This window comes from Thalassophryne amazonica, chromosome 6 (assembly GCF_902500255.1).
Source record: "Thalassophryne amazonica chromosome 6, fThaAma1.1, whole genome shotgun sequence".
NCBI classification, from domain to species: domain Eukaryota; kingdom Metazoa; phylum Chordata; class Actinopteri; order Batrachoidiformes; family Batrachoididae; genus Thalassophryne; species Thalassophryne amazonica.
Window position 1 is genome coordinate 3786946 of NC_047108.1, and position 22384 is coordinate 3809329.

Genomic DNA, 22384 nt, shown 5'->3' on the forward strand with positions numbered 1-22384 from the left:
GGTCAACCTGTGGGAAAAATAGGCACACGGGTGAAGGACCTTATCGGTCTTCCCGCTCTGGGAAAGCACAGCTCCTATCCCTGAGTCTGAGGCGTCCACTTCAACCACTAACTGGCGACTAGGATCGGGCTGCACCAGAACGGGTGCAGACGAGAAGCGCCGTTTCAACTCCTTGAACGCGGCATCGCAACGATCCGACCAGGTGAAGGGGACTTTTGGAGAGGTCAGGGCTGTCGTGGGGCTAACTACCTGACTGTAGCCCTTAATGAACCTCCTGTAGAAATTTGCAAAGCCGAGGAACTGTTGCAGCTTCCTACGGCTAGTGGGTTGGGGCCAGTCTCTCACCGCCGCAACCTTGGCCGGATCAGGAGCGACGGAGTTGGGGGAGATGATAAACCCCAGGAAGGACAAAGATGTGCGGTGGAACTCACACTTCTCGCCCTTCACAAACAGCTGGTTCTCCAACAACCGCTGCAGGACCTGACGTACATGCCGGACATGAGTCTCAGGATCCGGAGAAAAGATGAGTATATCGTCTAGATATACGAAGACGAATCGGTGCAGGAAATCCCGCAAGACATCATTAACTAAAGCTTGGAACGTCGCGGGGGCGTTTGTGAGGCCGAACGGCATGACCAGGTACTCAAAGTGACCTAAGGGGGTGTTAAATGCCGTCTTCCACTCGTCTCCCTTCCGGATCCGAACCAGGTGATACGCATTTCTAAGATCTAGCTTAGTGAATATTTGGGCTCCATGCAGGGGCGTGAACACTGAATCCAACAGGGGCAACAGGTATCGATTACGAACCGTGATTTCGTTCAGTCCCCTATAATCAATGCATGGACGAAGTCCGCCGTCTTTTTTACCCACAAAAAAGAAACCTGCACCCATCGGGGAGGTGGAATTCCGGATCAACCCGGCGGCTAAAGAGTCCCGGATGTAGGTCTCCATTGATTCGCGCTCAGGTCGTGAGAGGTTGTACAGCCTGCTGGACGGGAACTCACCGCCTGGAACCAAATCAATGGCACAATCGTACGGACGGTGGGGGGGAAGGGTGAGCGCCAGATCCTTACTGAACACATCTACAAGGTCGTGGTACTCCACCGGCACCGTCCCTAGATTGGGCGGGACTCTGACCTCCTCCTTAGCCTGGAACCGGGAGGAACCGAGGAACCTAAACATACCCGATGGCAGGTCTCGCTCCACTGAACCACTACCCCAGACGGCCAATCGATCCGGGGATTGTGTTTTAACATCCAGGGGAACCCTAAAATCACACGGGAGGTAGCAGGAGTCACAAAAAACTCGATCTCCTCCCGGTGATTTCCTGACACCACCAGAGTTACAGGTGGTGTCTTATGTGTGATTGGAGGGAGTAGGGAGCCATCTAGTGCCCGCACCTGCACAGGCGAGGTAAGCGCCACCAGAGGGAGCCCTATCTCCCTGGCCCATCTGCTGTCTAACAGATTCCCTTCAGAGCCCGTGTCCACCAGTGCTGGGGCCTTCAGGGTTAAATCCTCATAAAGGATTGTAACTGGGAGTCGTGTGGCAATGTGGGTGTGTCCCACGTGAATGTCTCGGCCCACCCCTAGCCCAGTTTCTAGGGGCGGGCGTTGGTGTTTAACCGCTCGGGGCAGTCTCTTACCTGATGCTCTATCGAGCCACAAACAAAACACGCTCCGCGGGCCAGCCTCCTCTGTCTATCTGGTGCCCTAAATGTGGCCCTGCTCGTGTCCATAGCTTCGTCAGCAGGGGGAGCTGTAACCACACGGAGCGCAGGGGCGGTGGAGCGTGGGGAGGGCGGAACGCGGTCGGAACCGGAAGGGAGAGGGACGGCGCGTGCCCGGCCACGCCCTTCGTCTCATTCCCGACGGCGTTCTTCTAACCGATTGTCTAATCGTATTACGAGATCAATAAGCCCATCTAAATCCCGCGGTTCGTCCTTAGCCACCAGGTGCTCCTTTAGAACCAATGACAGTCCGTTTACAAAGGCGGCGCGGAGGGCAGTGCTATTCCAGCCGGACCTCGCAGCCGCGATGCGGAAGTCGACTGCATAGGCAGCTGTGCTCCGGCGCCCCTGTCTCATTGACAGCAGCACGGCTGAAGCGGTCTCTCCTCTATTTGGGTGATCGAACACTGTTCTGAACTCCCTCACAAACCCATCATATGTCTGAAGGAGCCGTGAATTCTGCTCCCAGAGCGCTGTAGCGCAAGCGCGTGCCTCACCGCGAAGCAGGTTTATTACATAAGCTATCTTGCTGGCATCAGTCGCGTACATGACAGGACGTTGTGCGAAGACGAGCGAACACTGCATAAGGAAGTCCGCGCACGTCTCCACACAACCTCCGTACGGCTCTGGAGGGCTTATGTATGCTTCCGGGGAAGGTGGGAGGGGTCGTTGAACGACCTGTGGAACGTCACTGTTACGCACAGGGTCGACAGGAGGGAGAGCCGCAGCAGCGCCCTGAGGGCGCGCTTCCACCTGCGCGGCGAGAGCCTCCACCCTGCGGTTAAGGAGGATGTTCTGCTCGGTCATTAAATCCAACCGAGCCGTGAAAGCGGTGAGGATCCGCTGCAACTCACCGATCATTCCTCCTGCGGACGCCTGTGCGCCCTGTTCTTCCATTGGCCGTTCAACAGCCGGTTGACGCCCCTCGGGATCCATGACGTTGGCCGAGATATCCTGGTGGGAAAGTGTAGGTACACGGACCCACAACAGGGGGCGCAAATGAACGGACAATGGAGGAAGTCAAATACAACACTTTACTGTTGTGAAAGGGCACAACAAACACAACAGATTACAACAATAGACAAAAGGTCAAATCACAATAGGTGTCGTGTGGGCAGGCTCGAAGATAGAAGATGTCTGTCCAAAGCAGAACCGGAACCACACGATTTCCTCCGCCACCAGACCCCGGGAATACTGGAGCCGCCAAGTCCCGAACTCCCAGGTGGCCACTGCCTCCGCGTGTCGGACCTGGTACTGCTGGCGAGGAACAAAAAAACAATTAAATGTGGGCGCGTATGCACCCAGCAATCCACACGGCAGGAAAACCAACTCCACCTCTTGTTGGAAAAAGAGTCTGCTATACGATACACAAAAAGTCACAAAAGGTTACTGTCGAAAAAATCTCACAGCCAGCTGAGAACGTTACCTTCCTGGTAAAGCGATATCTCGGCAAAGAGGTGGAGATGACGTCTTGCTGATATACCGATGCTGATCAGATGAGTGGTGACAGCTGTCATAGGTGATGAGTGTCAGCTGTCACCCCGGCTACTCCTGTGAGGCGGCAGCGCCCTCTGGTGCCTGGAGCCCACACTCCAGGCAGGGTGCCCTCTGGTGGTGGTGGGCCAGCAGTACCTCCTCTTCAGCGGCCCACACAACAGTCATGGGGAGTTGGGGGGGGTTGGAGCCTGTCCCAGAAGTAGGGTTGGGTATTGAGAACCGGTTCTTTTCGGGTATTGGTAAGAAATGATTCAATCCATCAATATCAATAGTCTTTTTGCTTAACGATTCCCTTATCGGTCCTTCAGAGTGGCCATTGTTTTTGAGGGTGTTTGTCAGGAAAATGATCATTTCTCTGCGTTGAAGTGTGAATCAATGAGTCAGTGCTTCAATCTGCTGGCTCGTTGGTTCTTTGATTTGCTGCTCTTCAGAAGCGGCAAGTCCGCTTCTTAACCCCTCTCAAAGCCATTAAAATATGTTAATTGTGACTCACTTTTGTGTGGATTAAAGTCACTCACTGGGGCTCTTGTCTTGTTGCAGTCAAGAAACAAGAATCGTCCTCTGTTCTGTTGGCACAGCTCCAAGTGCTGCGCCGCTCTCTGTCAAGACAGAGTCTGGTCAGAATTAATAACTTCAGAAGAATTGCCGCTTTAAATAAAATGACACCTTTTTCCAAACGCTGTAATACAGAATATAAACTACAATTGACTAAAACTTTTTCCTACCAAAATGAGAAGTCCAGCATTCTTTATGAATTACATCCTGACGTGCAGCACAGCAGCTGCAAGAGCTCAGCTCAGAGGTATGGAAAGACATTCATGCCAATAATGTCTGAAAGGAAATGCTTTTGACAAAAACTACAGATTTTGTTTATTTCTATTTATGTTCAGAGATCAAGGATCCAGAGTTTAAGGATCCAGTGACCAATTTCATATTTGGGCAATTCTACGATAATGGAATTACAATCTGACCTAATCTGTAGTCATTAGATGCAGTATGTCCAGATTTTGTTGCTGTTGTAATTCCATTACCATAGAATTGCCCATTTATTTACTTTAAGGCTCAATAAAATGTTGTTGACATAGAAAACATGTAAAGCCTAGTTTTAGTACACAGAAAATTCACAAGCGGTATCGATAAGGAATTGGATCAATAAGCAGAATAGATAATGGTATCGATATTGATAAAATCTTATCAATACCCAACCTTACCCAGAATTCATAGAGCATGACGTGGGGTACACACTGGATAGGATGCCAGTCTGTAACAGGGCCACATGCACACAGACAAACATTCATACTCGCACGCACGCCTATGGTCAGTTTAAAGTTTCCAATTCACCTAACCTGCATGTCTATGGATGTGGGAGGAAGCCAGAGCAAATGGAGGGAACCCACGCGAACATGGTGAGATCATGTAAACTCCACACAGAATGCATGAAATGCGATCACACGACCTTTTTTCTATGAGACATCAGTGCTAACCACTAAGCTGCCGTGCAACCCATAATGATAATAATTTTTAATAACTGAAATTGTTCAATAGCCATATAAAAATATGTTTACCTAAATTAAAATATTTGCTTTATTTTTATGCATTACTAAAGTGGGATGTGAAGCAATATCTTTATTTATTTATTTTCAAAATAATGTCTACACGACTGGGTCTATTTGAGGTTCGAACTTTAAAATCAGGTCAGTTATGACGAGAGAAGCCATAAATATGAACATGATTAAGACTCTAAGGATTAGTAGTCTTATCAAACAAAAATGTAGGTTGTGATGTCAATTTGGGATATAGGGTAAAGGCAAAAAGAAAATTGAAATTGTGCAAAAGAAAATTCTAATACAAGACATATTAAGCAGTGTAACTAAAGTATTAAAAAGCTGGGTTATACAGTTACACCAGGGGTTCCTACCTTTATTGAACCAAGATCTACTTTTAAAGTTGAAAGTGTATCAAGATCTACCAAGCCATATTCAAAGCCACAGTTTGTTACGCACCAGTATAATAACAAGGCCTGGCAGTGATTAAAAGTTTTTTAATTGCATGATTTCCATGATTAATTGCAATTAATCACATTGTTATATGCAAAATCCAACAATTAATTCAAAAGTTGTGTATAGCACAATTTTATTTTAAATGTTCTGCCATATGAACGAAAGTGCCATAACGTTCTGCAAACACATCATCACCCACACATAGACCTATTTACACTAGTTCTTGCTTACATGCACTCAACCAGGATAGTGAGAAATATGATGTAAAACATACCGGCAAGACTCCAGTAGGGTTTCCAACCTCTCCAGTTTTTCTATTTCAACTGTAGTTGGCATGACAGTGTTGGTGTTGTGGTGAGGGCATCCCTCAATGGCTGGTCGTTTCTGCAGATGCTTTTGGATGGATTTACTATTCGAATAAACAAAAAAATAATCCTCTTCCAACTGAATGAAAATAAGTTGTAGGGTTTTTTTTTAGCCTCCTCTCACGTCGTCTTCTTCTATGATGTTTCTTCTTCTTCTTTGGCGTTTAACGGCAGCCGGCACCCTTATTGGTGCATTGCTGCCACCTTCTGCATCAGTCCGTCATAGCAGCACTAAATCCTCTCGATGAGTCCAGATTTTTTTATTTTTTCATGAGATTGACCGGTTGATCACAGTCGATCAAGATTGACTGACTGAGCACACCAGCCATACAATATAATTCTGAGCAGCTTCTTTATCATCATGTCTAATGTTGGCACTCGTCTCTTCCCAGCACTTTATCCCAAGTCATCCATGCGGTCGCGGCCCTCCTGTACCCCTTTACCTGGCAACACACTTTCATCTCCATCGTTCCTGAAATCCTGATCGATGTGGTCATGGCACCTACCCCCTATCTGCTCGGGGTTCAAAAACGCCTGCTGGACTTGGTCACGGACCAAGGAGATGTGAGTTCCAATGAGAGACTTTGGGGTGGGGATAATTTTAATCTTCAGTAAAATGTGTGATGGCATTTTAGTCTTTGAGTAACTCTTTTTGTTTGCTAATGATGGTCTTCTCGTTTGTCTGTCTGTGACACAGCTGCTTGTGGTGGACCTTTCTGAGAAGGAGGATACCTTCATTGTTTCAGTAAGAGTGTATAAATTATCATGAAAATATTTTTTCAATATTGTAATTTGTCATTAATTATTTTGTGATTGTCTTAAGGTCTGTCCAACCACTTTTTAAGCATTAGAATTAAAATTTTGATTGACATCATCCCCCAAATCTAATCACATCACAACAACATCCAACTATCAAACCTTTTCCAAAACTATAAATGATCAGTTTTTGGGAAATGCTAAGCTGTACAGAGAGTATAACTAGCAAGGTCTTCACCTAACCTTAGTGAGAAATGACCAAGAGTGGCCAGGTCAAGTATGGACTCAGATAAATGTGCTCAACAAACACTGAAGAAAAAGGTTGAGTAGAGACTGAATGCTGGGGAAAAGGCATTAACAACTGGTAGACTTTGTCAGTATACATGATGCGGAACAAACAGGATGCTGGACACAAAGGCAGACTCACAGACTCAGGAGTAGGAGTAATCAAAAAGGCTTTATCTTGTAAAACAGGCAAAGGTTCGGTACACAGGTTGACAGTCAGTGATGCATAGGTGACAGACAGATGTGAGTCAGAGACGTGGTCAGAAAAACAAGAAAGGTTCAAAATCACAGGAGACTAAGTGCAAGAGGCTGTGGCTAATGCAAAGTCAAAAAACAAGGCAAGGTCATACACGGCTGAACAGGTGATCAAAGACAAAACAAGAGCTAGGATTCTAGGGCTTGAATGTGGGCTGAGACTCTAGGCTACAAGCGCAACAAACTGGCAGTGAAGGACAAAACACGAGTCTTAAATAACCCAAGTGGTGATTAAGGAAAGTGAAACACAGGTGTGTGACGATGTTCAGGAACAGGGAGTGGAAGAAAGAGACGAAAATGAGGGAAGGCTGGTGCAAGAGAGTGCAGTTAGACAAACAGAAGGTGGACAGAAATAGAATGAGAAATAAACCCAAATACAATACAAAGAAAATGCAACAATCCACCCAAGGAGTAATCCCCTCACATGAAAGGAACAAAGACACAAAACCAGGAAAACAAAGGTGAGAACCTAGAATAAATCATCAAGAAAATGAAAGGCTGGGCCTGAAACTAGAACGGAATCAACATGTGGCAGAAGTATAATAAAAAGATAATTCAACCAGTGACGACAGTAAAACGAACAGGTAATCAAAGACAGACAAGGGATCAACCAGTGACGACAGTAAAACGAACAGGTAATCAAAGACAGACAAGGGACAAAACCATGACATAGACCCAGACATGGGGTAGATCATGACAGCACAGCCCCCCCCAACAGCTAACACTAAGGGCCAACAGAAAGCACCCCCAAAACATAGACAAACACGAGCGGCACGAGGGGGCTTAGAGGCAGGTTCTGCCAAACAGGAAGACAGGAGGGAAGTTACAGGACCCAACCATAACAACGAAGTCAAGGAAAAAATACCATCAGACGGGTAACTGTGCGATCCATCAGGATCTACGGTGGAGTCAGAACAGGGGCCATGCAACCCATCAGTGTAAAAGGCAGAGCCAGGACAGAGGCCAGGCGACCCACCAGGTTTCCCATTGGAGAAAGAGCAGGGGTTGTGCGTCAAAGGCCAGGGGGTCAAAGGGTCTTTCCTTAGGCCCATAACTGGTCACAAGTAAACCAGGAGGTCGGCGGTGAGGATGACCGGGCCATGCGGCAGTCAGGCAGTTCGTGTAACCCACAAGGGTCTGCAGCTGGGGCCAGAAGACAACTGTGCGGTCAGTAAGTTCCAGGGATGGGTATTGATAAGATTTTATCGATATCGATGCCGTTATCGATTCTGCTTATCGATCTGATTCCTTATCGATTCCCTTATCAATACCTCGTGAATTTTGTACTAAAAGTAGGCTTTACAGGTTTTCTATGTATTTCCTTGAGTCTTAAAGTAAATAAATATGAAATTAGTCACTGTATCCTTGATCTCTGGACATAAATAAAAATAAACAAAAAGGTGTTTCGCTTTGAAGTTATTAATTCAGACTGAATTCTATCATTCTGTCTTGACTTGTCAGAGAGCCGCGCAGCGTTTGGAGCTGTGTGAACAGAACGGAGGACGATTCTCGTTTCTTTCTCGCAACGAGACAGGAGTCCCAGTTAGTAACTTTAATCCACACAAAAGTGACTCACAACTCATATTCAGGGATGAAAGTGATGAAAAACAAAAAAAGCTGAAACCCAAAATTACCCCCCAACACCACCTGCACGAAAATGTTTCAATTCTAGAGGCTCTGAAATGCAATCTGGGACTATTCTGTTGTGTGTTGGGGGGGTTTGGCTGGACAAGGTTGGGTTGTTTTGTGTTTATTTTCCTTCCCAGGTGATTTGGGGCTGTTCTCTGAGGAAAATGTGCTGCAGAAGAGTCTCTCTCCTCTGTTCCGATGATTGGCTGCACCTGTTGCATTCTCGTGCGGCTCTCTATCAGGACAATCCACGACACCTGTGATGTTCACGTGCAGATCTGAGGACTTCCAGCTGGTACCAATGTAGTGATGAAGAACTACATTTAAACCAGCAGTGAGTTGGATAAGATTGCCGGAGAATACGACCTTGTGACGACTGTGTGGGGACGCTGAGGGCCGTTTCAGAGTCTGACATCGCGCCTGTGAAGGAGGACGAGGGTGAGAGGCAAACGTTGTCAGCACACGACAGAGGTGAATATTCTGAAAAGTTTATCCGTGAATGTAAATTGGCATTTATACGCAGCTATAAGTAATTATTGGTGGAAATTGTTTGGCGTGCTCCTCACGGCAGTGGCGTGCGGATTAATGATCCTCCACTAGCTGTGAGCAGCAGCCTCTTTGAACTAAGTTTGAAACCAGACCTAAACGTGTAGCTGATAAGTTTGCCTCTAAACAATATTTCGTAGTAATAAGTGTTGAATAATCTCATCTCTGTTCCTCCTTCGCAGAGTACAGTCTGGGAAAGTCACCTGGGGGGGGTGTTGGCGGAACTCCTGAGTCCTGAACGTTCGGACTCCGACTGTTGAGATGCTGAGAGAGCGCGCCGCCTTTTCACCTCACCAGAACTTTGATTATTTAGTATTTCATGTATAGCACAGAGGGAGAAAAATAAATGTGTTTTCTTTTTGGAACTGCTTCTGATTATTTCATGCTGGGTTCAGTCAGATACTGGACCGCTCCTCAATCCGCGTCTTATCCATAACACTATTCCAGACAATAAACTGCAGTGAGTGCAGCATCCATTTAATGAGAAAAAAAAAAAATACAACTTTCCTTATTCAGATTCATTCCAATAGTATTCTGCTCTTACTAGGATGCAGCAGTTTTCTAGTTTGGCAGATAGTTCTGGAGGAAATCACTGAAGAAATTAACAAACTGAAAATATGGTTTGACCGAAACAAACTGTCATTAAACTTAAATAAGACAGGAATGAAATGGAGGTGTGAGAGTCACTAGGTGTTCACAGGAAACATTTATTTATTTCTGTATGTATTTACACTCAACAAAAATATAAACGCAACACTTTTGGTTTTGCTCCCATTTTGTGAGATGAACTCAAAGATCTAAAACTTTTTCCACATACACAATATCACCATTTCCCTCAAATATTGTTCACAAACCAGTCTAAATCTGTGATAGTGAGCACTACTCCTTTGCTGAGATAATCCATCCCACCTCACAGGTGTGCCATATCAAGATGCTGATTAGACACCATGATTAGTGCACAGGTGTGCCTTAGACTGCCCACAATAAAAGGCCACTCTGAAAGGTGCAGTTTTGTTTTTTTGGGGGCGATACCAGTCAGTATCTGGTGTGACCACCATTTGCCTCATGCAGTGCAACACATCTCCTTCGCATAGAGTTGATCAGGTTTTCAATTGTGGCCTGTGGAATGTTGGTCCACTCCTCTTCAATGGCTGTGTGAAGTTGCTGGATATTGGCAGGAACTGGTACACGCTGTCGTATACGCCGGTCCAGAGCATCCCAAACATGTTCAATGGGTGACATGTCTGGTGAGTATGCCGGCCATGCAAGAACTGGGACATTTTCAGCTTCCAAGAATTGTCTACAGATCCTTGCAACATGGGGCCGTGCATTATCCTGCTGCAACATGAGGTGATGTTCTTGGATGTATGGCACAACAATAGGCCTCAGGATCTCGTCACGGTATCTCTGTGCATTCAAAATGCCATCAATAAAATGCACCTGTGTTCTTCGTCCATAACAGAAGCCTGCCCATACCATAACCCCACCGCCACCATGGGCCACTCGATCCACAACATTGACATCAGAAAACCGCTCACCCACACGACGCCACACACGCTGTCTGCCATCTGCCCTGGACAGTGTGAACCGGGATTCATCCGTGAAGAGAACACCTCTCCAACGTGCCAAACGCCAGCGAATGTGAGCATTTGCCCACTCAAGTCGGTTACGACGACGAACTGGAGTCAGGTCGAGACCCCGATGAGGACGACGAGCATGCAGATGAGCTTCCCTGAGACGGTTTCTGACAGTTCGTGCAGAAATTCTTTGGTTATGCAAACCGATTGTTTCAGCAGCTGTCTGAGTGGCTGGTCTCAGACGATCTTGGAGGTGAACATGCTGGATGTGGAGGTCTTGGGCTGGTGTGGTTACACGTGGTCTGCGGTTGTGAGGCTGGTTGGATGTACTGCCAAATTCTCTGAAACGCCTTTGGAGACGGCTTATGGTAGAGAAATGAACATTCAATACACGAGCAACAGCTCTGGTTGACATTCCTGCTGTCAGCATGCCAATTGCACGCTCCCTCAAATCTTGCGACATCTGTGGCATTGTGCTGTGTGATAAAACTGCACCGTGTGATAAGACCTGCACGACAGAGATCCAAGCCAGTGGAATAATTACGTCTGCAAAGGACGTAAGGAAATCATTGGTGTTTATTTATTTGTCTGTTTGTTAGCACGATTATGTCAAAACTACTGCATGGATTTTGATGAGATTTTCACCACAGATAGATATTAGACCCCAGAAGAACCCATTAAACCTATGAGCATTCCAAGACAGCACCATCTGGAGAGCAGGCACAGTGCAGATCCTATAAAGTCCAGGTCAGCTCTGGTGGTGCTCTCAAGAAACACCTGAGACGCACACAAGAAACCGTCCCCCATGAGCTCATTTCCCCAGAGACTGTTGTCCCCAGTTACTCACACACTGTTTCTCTCTCTGGAGCTGCCACAGATGCTGGGATGTAGCACATCAGTCACAACCACATCTGGATGTACAGTAGTGGAGCCTCAACAGTGCAAGAACTGTGTGACTTAAAAGAGAGAGCGAAAGAGATGTTTGGGGAAAAGGTGCTTAATTTTTCAGAAATGTATGTTGAGATTGGGTTTAAAAACAGACAGTGAAGAGGCCTGCCTAAGGCCTGGTTCACACGGCAGGATAATTAAGCCGATATCGGACCCGATCTTCCACTTCCAACAATCTTAAGGACGCCCCGACAATTGTGATGATGCTAAAGATAATCTTATCAGATATTCCTGCCGTGTGTGGTGTGTTCAGAGTGCTCTGATCGCAAATCGGAGATATTCATGTTGGATTGTCTTGGCCCGATATCACTGCATGTGTTGTGACTTCCGACCACAAACTAGCACGCTGCCTGCTGAATGTGACGTGCAGCCAATCAAAAAGTGAGGTGACGGACGTACAGAGCGGAAAATAAAATCAAAACAGCTGTTCTGACTTACCAGTAAGTCTGGTGGTCGCGCTGTCTCCACTCCTTTAAAGAACGCCTTTTCTTTTTCTTTTTGTATCGTTTTTCCCTCTGTTTTAAATAGTCCACAAAGTATCTCCGTTTATTTACTCTGAAGTCACGTTTAATCTCGAGAGATTTTGCAAGATTTCCTGTGTGAGCTGGGAATGTTCATTTATGAAATCTGTTCGTGTGTGGTGTTGTTGTCCTTACCATGTGGCTGAACACCACACACTGTACGACCAAACCTGTTAGAGCTATGATTTTTTTTTATCTTCACGTGTATGGTCTCTCAGGCTTTGGAAACCTGGTACACGGGTAGAGCCACAGGTAGAGCATTCCAAATTTGGGAGCTGTAACAGAAAATGCTCGATATTCTCTGAGCTGTTGCTTGGACCTCGGTACTTCAAGAGGCAGCTGGGCAGGTAACCAGAGGCACCGTGCAGGGGCGTAGGGATGAAGACAGAGGTAGGGTGGGAAAAAGGCCATTTAAAGATTTAAAAACGAATCTTAAAATGAACCCTAAAGTGCACAGACAGCCAGTGGACGGAGGCCAGGATAGGTGTAATCGGCTCCCTCTTTCATACTCCAGTTAGCAGATGAGCGGCAGCATTCTGAACTAACTGGAGACGCGCAAGGGAGGACTGACTAAGTGCATTTCAGTAATCCAGCTGAGATGTAATGAAGGCATGGATTACTGTTTCAAAGTACTGATGTGGGAAAAAAGGCTTCATCTTAGCAACCTGCCTGAGGTGTTGTGTGGGCTGCTGAAGAGGAGGTACTGCTGGCCCACCACCAGAGGGCGCCCTGCCTGAAGTGCGGGCTTCAGGCATGAGAGGGCGCTGCCGCCTCACGGGAACAGCCGGGAGTGACAGCTGTCACTCATCAACTCATGACAGCTGTCACCTATCTCCACTTCATCAACCACTCCATAAAAGCCGGACGACATCTCCACCCCGCTGCCGAGATATCGCCTACCATTGGAGGTAATATTCCTCAGCCAGATACTGTGCCGTATTGCACGTAACCATTTGTTTATCCCTTTCAGAAGGACCTACTTGCTTGTGTCAGCTGGAGGCTGAACCAGTCGTTGACGGCAGGGTGACGGAGCTCACCCTTCACGACTCGTAAGACAAGCAACTGGTCGGGTTTAGTGGACTGACTGTGTTCAGTATTGCGGAGGTGGAGGTGCAGTTCCCACCTGCTTTGCTGACTGTGTTACAGGGTGTGCACACACCTACACCTAACTGTTTCTGCTTCCTGCCAGCAGTACCAGATCTGACAGCTGGAGACGGTGGCCACCTTTGGACTCGGGACTTGGCGGCTCCAGTATCCTCCGGGTTCGGTGGCAGTGGAAATCGTGTGGGATCCGGTTCTTCTCTGGACAGACATCTTCTATCCTCGAGCCTGCCCACACGTCACCTCTGTAGATTGACCATACAAATTCTGTAACCGTCTGTATTTTGTTGTGCACATTCACAACAGTAAAGTGTTCTATTTTCGGCTCATTCATTGTCCATTCATTTACGCCCCCTGTTGTGGGTCCGTGTCACTACACTTTCACAACATGAGGTGAGAGAAACTTGACCTCACTACTGCACTAATTTGCAATCCAATTTAAAATCGCTGTCCATCTTAAAACCCATATTAGTAACAGTGCTCTTTGCATAAGTTGCCAATGGACCAAAATCAAGAGGGGGTACACAGGAGCTGCTAGGGCCAAAGTTTAAGTTTATGACCATCCAGGCCCCAGCAGGGGTTTGACAGAAAGGCATCAATTTTTCACAGGGGAACATATCGTCATCAGGTGTCATCAGCATAACAATGAAAAGCCACACCATGTTTTGTGAGGATAGATCCTAGGGGAAGCATGTAGTGGGAGAAAGGCAAGGGTCCTAAAATTCAACCTGTGGGACCCCGTGTAAGAGTGGAGCAGAGGAAGATTCATAAACCCCAAGACCAACACTCATAGTCCTGTCTGCTAAGTAGGACCTAAACCAGTCCAGGGCAATACCACCAAAGCCCACTAGCTGCTGCAAATGATTTAACAAAATACTGTGGTCTACAGTATCAAATGCAGCGGTCAAGCAAGACCAGAACAACATAGTTGCCAGTATCATTTGCCATTAAAATGTCATTAATTTTTTTTAAAAGAGCAGTTTCCGTGCTAAAACCAGACTGAAAAACCTCCATAATGTTGTGTTCATCAAAGAAGTTTTTTAATTGTGCATAGACAATTTTCTCCAGACTTTTACACAAAAATGGCAACTTGGAGATGGGCCTGAAATTTGCTTAAACGGTGCTTTCAAGGCCAGGCTTCTTCAGCAGAGGTTGTATTACTGACCAGCCTGACCACCTCCTCTAGGAAGTGTGGACCATGGTCTGTCTTCTGTTTGTTTGCTGTCTCTTCTCCTGGTTGTTGCTACAGATATCATCTTTTCAACATCTTCATGTGTTGCTGTCGTTGTCACTGCTGCTTTGATGTATCTGCCCTTTAATCTTCGAGAGAATAGGAGGAGGCAGCAAATTAAACTGTGTGTTGTTGATGGGATGAGGCTTCTGTGACTCTTGCTAGAGTGATAGACACAAACAAGGTGGTCCGTCCTGGGGAAGGACGAGCTCCTGCACATCTGGTCCTGTTTTTGTAATTATTAAAAATAACGCAATGCTAAAATAATTCTTTTACAGATTGGTGATGAGAGCTCAATTCTGCCGCCAAAGCTCCAAAATGAAATCCTGGATTTGCTAAAAGAGAGAAAAGAAACTTCATGTAAGTAAAGTCTAATTCAAACAGTTATGGAGCTTTGACACGTGTTTGTTTTGTCGTTGCTTGGTATTAACATGGTCTGTTTGACAGCCGTGGAGGAGCTGAATCGGGTGGTTTCAGAAGCTTTCCTCCTGTTCTTTGTGAAAACTGTTGGCCATTATGCATCGTATGTAAAATACCCGCATACTGGAGAGTCAGGAGTGTTTGAGAAGAGACGTTTCTACAAGGGCATCGAGTCCAAAACCACACGCCACTTTGTCAAGAAGTTCATTCAGACTCAGATGTTTGATCTCTTTATCCAGGAGGTGGAGCAGCAGCAGCTGCAGCAAGGTGAGTGCGCCGCCCCCCGCCCCAAAACTAATGTGACTGATGTCCACATCCCCCCCACTCCATCGTGTAGCCTTGTTCTGTGTATGTGCTTTGTTATAATCTGAGAGTAAATTGCAGTGATTGTGGCCGCTCAAATATCAGCGGCTCATTTGATTTGAGGAGGTGTTCCATACAGAAGGGTGCAGCCATGATTCCACCAGCAGAACAAAAATGCACATTACTCGTGTCCCTGAAAGTGAACTAAGGTCTGCGTATATTTGAACACTGATAAAGGTTCCGCTGCATGAGAGTCAATAAAATAATGAGAACAGCACAGGGATGTACTATTACAGCTCAACAGATGCTGTCCTCTGACTGTGGGTCAGGGTTAGGACCTCACTGTGGTGCTGTGCTTTGCCACATGCACCTCCTTATAGAACCATCGTTACTCTGCTGTTGGGTTATCACAATAAAAAGACAGACCTTAATATTTGGTACAGAAACCTTTGTTTGCAGTTCCAGAGGTCAGACTTTTCCTGTAGTTCTTGATCAAGTTTGCACACTGCAGCAGGGATTTTGGTTAAAGATCTTCTCCAAATCTTTCAGGTTTGGAGTTTCAGCTCCCTCCAAAGATTTTCTATTGAGTTCAGGTCTGGAGACTGGCCAGGCCACTCCAGGACCTTGTAATGCTTCTTACGGAGCCCCTCCTTAGTTGCCCTGGCTGTGTGTTTGGGGTCATTGTCATGCTGGAAGACCCAGCCAAGACCCATCTTCAATGCTCTTACTGAGGGAAGGAGGTTGTTTGCTAAAATCTTGCGATACATGACCCCATCCATCCTCCCTTCAATACGGTGCAGTCGTCCTGTCCCCTTTGCAGAAGAGCGCCCCCAGAGTATGATGTTTCCATCCCCATGCTTCACGGTTGGGATGGTTTTCTTGGGGTTGTTCTCATCCTCCAAACAGTTAATACAGGTAAAGAGTGCAGAATAAGAGGGCTTCTTAAAGAAAAAAAACAGGTCTCTGTGAGCCAGAATTCTTGCTGGTTGGTAGGTGATCAAATACTTATTTCATGTAAAAAAAAAAAAAAAAGCAAATTAATGATTTAAAAATCATACAAGGTGATTTTCTGATATTTTTCTTCTTTCTAGATTCTGCCTCCCACAGTTGAAGTGTACCTACGATAAAAGTTACAGGTCTTTCCATTCTTTGTAGATGGGAAAACTTGCAAAATTGGCAGTGGATTAAATACTTATTTGCCTCACAGTAAACATCAATGTCAACACAATTTTGTCTGATGTGGTGCAACAGAGCATTGTAAGCTATACACAAGACAAATGTTTTACACAAGACAAAAATTTAGCGTATTTTATATTAGTAGTGCAAAAAAAGGACAGTATTTTTAGAATGTCAGAGGTTTACAAACAAAAATCCCTCCAGAAAACTTATTTATGCCTTCCTTGTAAAGGAATCAAAGCTGCAGTATGTCACACATGGATCCATATTGTTTTCTGCATGTATCAAGTGAGCACAGTTCTCAGAAGTTTCCAACTTTATTTCCGAGTGATCTTGAATGCAGCAAGTGTTCTATTTTTATGACATTGTATAAGTTTTATTTATGACGTTGAACACCATATTACGCCACAGCGTGAATCTTTTTCCCTTTCCATTTTATCAGTGCACTCTTTCCACATGTTTCATTGCATCATATGAGAGCTCTTGTATAAATTGACTGTTAAGGCAGTTGTCGTACAACAGGACTGGTTGGCTGCTACGGCGAGGCCCCGACTGTTGTCTTTGTACCGTTCCATGTCTGCTGTATGTGCTGCTTCTGTTCCGGTCCACTCCTGTTTCTTGTGTCCAGTGGTGGGCACAGTTCCACTAACTAATTAGCGACACTACCTTTGTTGTTAGCTGATTAGCTTTTCAGCTAACTTTGAAAACCATCAGTGGACCAATTAACTTCTGCTAAATTTAGTTCCGATAACTATTAGACCGCTTATTCCAGACAAGTTATTGAAATTAACGTCACCTCTGTCATTTTACAAAGTGAAAATATTAGCTATATGTTTTAGTTTTAAAGTAATATACTAATTTTGAAGGTTTTAGCGTTTGATAGACAGGTAAACTGAAAAGCATTTGAAAATTAGTTTCCTGTCCTCAGTGGTTGGTCGGTATATGTAAAAAAAAAAGAAAAAGAAAAACGCAACAACACACACGTTACTGTAACGTGTGTTGGTTTTTACAAACAAATGTATTTGTGAATGTCTTTTTTTTTTCATTTCTAAAAAAGGCAATTTGAAAACTGAAAATTCTGTTTGTCATTCAGCACTTTAAGTCACGTCACATGTCACACTGCCATGAACACTGCCATCCAGTAGATGGCAGTGTGAATACCAGTGGCAGTGTGAATTTTCCCATAATGCTTTTCAGCATGTGTGTCTGTAAAACGCTAAAACTTTTAAAATTAGTACATTACTTTAAAACGAAATCATATAGCTGATATTTTCAATAACTTGGAATTTGTTTAAAATTTTAACCATAAGTCAAAAGTGTGTTGCTGTGCATGACTCCTGTGATACCTCTGCAAGTCTGTATGGCTGTGAAAAAAAGTTGTTGTTTTTTGCTGCCCTTCCTTTATTTCTGATCATCAGGTCTCTTTTGCTGAGAGAAGGCTGATCTGAGACAAGCACTGGCACGTTGTGTCAGTACCTGCCAGTGCACTAGAGTCAATACTAAAAGTTAACGGTTTAGCTTTTAGCTGTAACTTCCGATATTTTTTTAGGGGTTTACTGATGAATATGTGTTTACTGGCAATTAAAATAAATGGTGACTGTCTGCAGACTGCCTGTGTTTACTGATGAACGTATTTACTGGCAACGAAGATAAACGCTGAATGCCTGCAGACTGACTTTGTTTACTGATGAATGGGTGTTTACTGGTGACTAAAATAAAGGCTGACTGTCTGCAGAATGCCTCTGTTTGCTGATGAATGTGTGTTTACAGGGGACTAAGATAAACGCTGTCTGCAGACTGCCTTTGTTTACTGTTGAACCGTTGTTTACTGGCAACTAAAATTAACACTGACATTCTGCAGTCTGGCTCTGTTTACTGATGAACGTGTGTTTACTGATGACTAAAATAAATGCTGAGTGTCTGCAGACTGCCAGTGTTTGCTGATGAATGTGTGTTTACTGGCGACTAAAATCAACACTGACTGCAGACTTCCTCTGTTTACTGTTGAACATGTGTTTACTGGCGACTAAGATTAACACTGACTGTCTGCAGACTGCCTTTGTTTACTGACAAATGTGTGTTTACTGGCGACTGAAATAAATGCTGACTGTCTGCAGACTGCCTCTGTTTACTGATGAACATGTGTTTACTGGCAACTAAGATTAACACTGACTGTCTGCAGACTGCCTCTGTTTACTGATGAACATGTGTTTACTGGCAACTAAGATTAACACTGACTGTCTGCAGACTACCTTTGTTTACTGACAAATGTGTGTTTACTGGCAACTAAAATAAATGCTGACTGTCTGCAGTCTGCCTCTGTTTAGTGATGAACGGGTGTTTACTGGGGACCAAAATAAACGCTGACTGTCTGCAGACCGCCTTTGATTACTGATGAACGTGTTTATTGGTGACTAAAACGCTGACTGTCTGCAGACTGCCTCTGTTTACTGATTAACTTGTGTTTACTGGGGACTGAGATAAATGCTGACTGTCTGCAGACCGCCTCTCTGTTTACTGATGAACGTGTGTTTACTGGGGACTAAGATAAATGCTGACTGTGTGCAGACTGCCTCTCTGTTTACTGATGAACATGTGTGATGAACGCGTGTTTACTGGGGACTAAGATAAATGCTGACTGTCTGCAGACTGCCTCTCTGTTTACTGATGAACGTATGTTTACTGGGGACTAAGATAAATGCTGACTGTCTGCAGACCGCCTCTCTGTTTACTGATGAACGTGTGTTTACTGGGGACTAAGATAAATGACGACTGTCTGCAGACCGCCTCTCTGTTTACTGATGAACGTTTGTCTACTGGGGACTAAGATAAATGACGACTGTCTGCAGACCGCCTCTCTGTTTACTGATGAACGTGTGTCTACTGGGGACTAAGATAAATGCTGACTGTCTGCAGACCGCCTCTCTGTTTACTGATGAACGTGTGTTTACTGGGGACTAAGATAAATCAATCAATCAATCAATTTATATATATATTTATATAGCGCCAAATCACAACAAACAGTTGCCCCAAGGCGCTTTATATTGTAAGGCAAAGCCATACAATAATTATGTAAAACCCCAACGGTCAAAACGACCCCCTGTGAGCAAGCACTTGGCTACAGTGGGAAGGAAAAACTCCCTTTTAACAGGAAGAAACCTCCAGCAGAACCAGGCTCAGGGAGGGGCAGTCTTCTGCTGGGACTGGTTGGGGCTGAGGGAGAGAACCAGGAAAAAGACATGCTGTGGAGGGGAGCAGAGATCGATCACTAATGATTAAATGCAGAGTGGTGCATACAGAGCAAAAAGAGAAAGAAACAGTGCATCATGGGAACCCCCCAGCAGTCTACATCTATAGCAGCATAACTAAGGGATGGTTCAGCCTAATCTTAAAAGTAGAGAGGGTGTCTGTCTCCCTGATCTGAATTGGGAGCTGGTTCCACAGGAGAGGAGCCTGAAAGCTGAAGGCTCTGCCTCCCATTCTACTCTTACAAACCCTAGGAACTACAAGTAAGCCTGCAGTCTGAGAGCGAAGCACTCTATTGGGGTGATATGGTACTACGAGGTCCCTAAGATAAGATGGGACCTGATTATTCAAAACCTTATAAGTAAGAAGAAGAATTTTAAATTCTATTCTAGAATTAACAGGAAGCCAATGAAGAGAGGCCAATATGGGTGAGATATGCTCTCTCCTTCTAGTCCCCGTCAGTACTCTAGCTGCAGCATTTTGAATTAACTGAAGGCTTTTTAGGGAACTTTTAGGACAACCTGATAATAATGAATTACAATAGTCCAGCCTAGAGGAAATAAATGCATGAATTAGTTTTTCAGCATCACTCTGAGACAAGACCTTTCTGATTTTAGAGATATTGCGTAAATGCAAAAAAGCAGTCCTACATATTTGTTTAATATGCCCTTTGAATGACATCAAAAATGACTCCAAGATTTCTCACAGTATTACTAGAGGTCAGGGTAATGCCATCCACAGTAAGGATCTGGTTAGACACCATGTTTCTAAGATTTGTGGGGCCAAGTACAATAACTTCAGTTTTATCTGAGTTTAAAAGCAGGAAATTAGAGGTCATCCATGTCTTTATGTCTGTAAGACAATCCTGCAGTTTAGCTAATTGGTGTGTGTCCTCTGGCTTCATGGATAGATAAAGCTGGGTATCATCTGCGTAACAATGAAAATTTAAGCAATACCGTCTAATAATACTGCCTAAGGGAAGCATGTATAAAGTGAATAAAATTGGTCCTAGCACAGAACCTTGTGGAACTCCATAATTAACTTTAGTCTGTGAAGAAGATTCCCCATTTACATGAACAAATTGTAATCTATTAGACAAATATGATTCAAACCACCGCAGCGCAGTGCCTAAATGCTGACTAAATAAATGCTGACTGTCTGCAGACCGCCTCTCTGTTTACTGATGAACGTGTGTTTACTGGGGACTAAGATAAATGCTGACTGCCTGCAGACCGCCTCTCTGTTTACTGATGAACATGTGTTTACTGGGGACTAAGATAAATGCTGACTGCCTGCAGACTGCCTATCTGTTTACTGTTTGTTCTTTTCCTGCAGGAATATTTCACAGAAAGATTAAAGAGTACCAGGAATCAAAGAAAAGAGACAAGACCAAGAAACGCTAGCTGTGTTTGTGGCGTGTAGAGCCACTTGCTGTGAAGAGTTTGTTTTCAGTCAGACATGGATGCTGCACTGTTTGATTATAGAACTGTGAGAAGGTGAATGTGTGAATAAGTACTGGGTGATCTTGCTGGTACTTCAGTGTGTTGCTTGATTCTGATGTTGTCATTTCAAATTCAGAGCCGGTCCTGGAATGTTGACCTCTGACCTTTAGCTCTTTCTCTTTTTAAATGATTTACAGACTGATTTGTGAAAATAAAAGTTTGTCCCAAATGGATGTTTGCGTCATTTTTTATTGCAAAGTAAATCTGGGGACCTTCCACTTGCAGCTTGTAAGGGCACCACACATAACACGACGTTGGGCAAAAGAAGCGGAAATTGGAAGAAAATCTGCAAACAAAAAACAAAATGGGGAACCGCAAAACATTCCACCTGCTGTCGGGAGGGACACACGGTCGGACAGGTGTGCACGACACAGCGGTGATGGTTTTGTGCATGCTCGTGCACATGCACAAACACAGTATGAACAGCTGGAGCGTGTGGCACCACATTGTGCCGCAGCTGTGGAGAAAAAATAAATAAAACCACACACCATAAAAAAAAACACTGCAATTTATTGAATCCCTCTCATCGAGCAGACAATATAAAAAAGTATGAACCTTCTGTTCTTCTGTAGATGATCAGTGATCATAGACGTCAAGTCAGGAAATGACATGAATGAAGCAGTGCATGCTTATCATCTCCACATCTGCTGGCCCAGTGTGTCCAGCGAGCGGCACGCCGAAGGAGAGACACCGTGTCATGTGGACCGTAGCTCACATGGGTGACGTGACATTCAGATCGCCAGCTGAGTCTTCACATGATCAGACGGTCCTTTTCACATGGAGCAGCCTGTGGCAAAGGCGATATATGTTTTTATGTATTTTCACATGAGGCCAGCAAGCACACGCACACAGTCCCCATCTCAGTCCCCATCACAGCGTAGAGTTGTCTCTGTTTCTGTGTTCTGTGATTAATTATTTTAGTTACTTGTTATGTAATTGTGTATGTAGTTATTGTAGTATATATGTATATACTTGTCCTGGCTCTGTCCTCTGTGTTTTTAATGTAACACGTCATGTGCACTGAGCTGTCATTTCCAGCTGTCAGTGAGTGGCTGCAGACAATCAGCTGAGGGGCACCTTGCAGACATGGCTGGCCGGTCCCCATGTGATCTTGTCTGTACATAAATATCAGCATGTCATGCAAGTGTGCCACCCCCCTGCACACCATATGTTGAGGGGGGAGCCGACACACTGGCATGTCATGTGTTGGGCACGATACACACACAAGCCACATGTTGGGGGGCGGAGGGAGTTCGGCACAGCCACACCCATGCGTGTTGCTTGGTGATGCCACACT

General features: G+C 45.0%; 1 protein-coding gene across 6 annotated transcripts in view; it reads left to right on the plus strand.

Annotated features, from left to right (window-relative positions):
• The window catches only part of dennd2da (DENN/MADD domain containing 2Da), a 248382-nt gene extending 227124 nt beyond the window's left edge, over nucleotides 1-21258 (plus strand). For all 6 annotated transcript variants that reach the window (XM_034171659.1, XM_034171660.1, XM_034171658.1 and 3 more), the window contains 5 exons: nucleotides 5984-6155; nucleotides 6289-6336; nucleotides 14719-14800; nucleotides 14888-15127; nucleotides 20921-21258. In XM_034171659.1, the coding sequence (XP_034027550.1) occupies nucleotides 5984-6155; nucleotides 6289-6336; nucleotides 14719-14800; nucleotides 14888-15127; nucleotides 20921-20988 (610 nt within the window). In that variant the 3' untranslated portion in view covers nucleotides 20989-21258. The remainder of the gene's footprint in view (nucleotides 1-5983; nucleotides 6156-6288; nucleotides 6337-14718; nucleotides 14801-14887; nucleotides 15128-20920) is intronic.
• Nucleotides 21259-22384: the final 1126 nt, after the last annotated feature.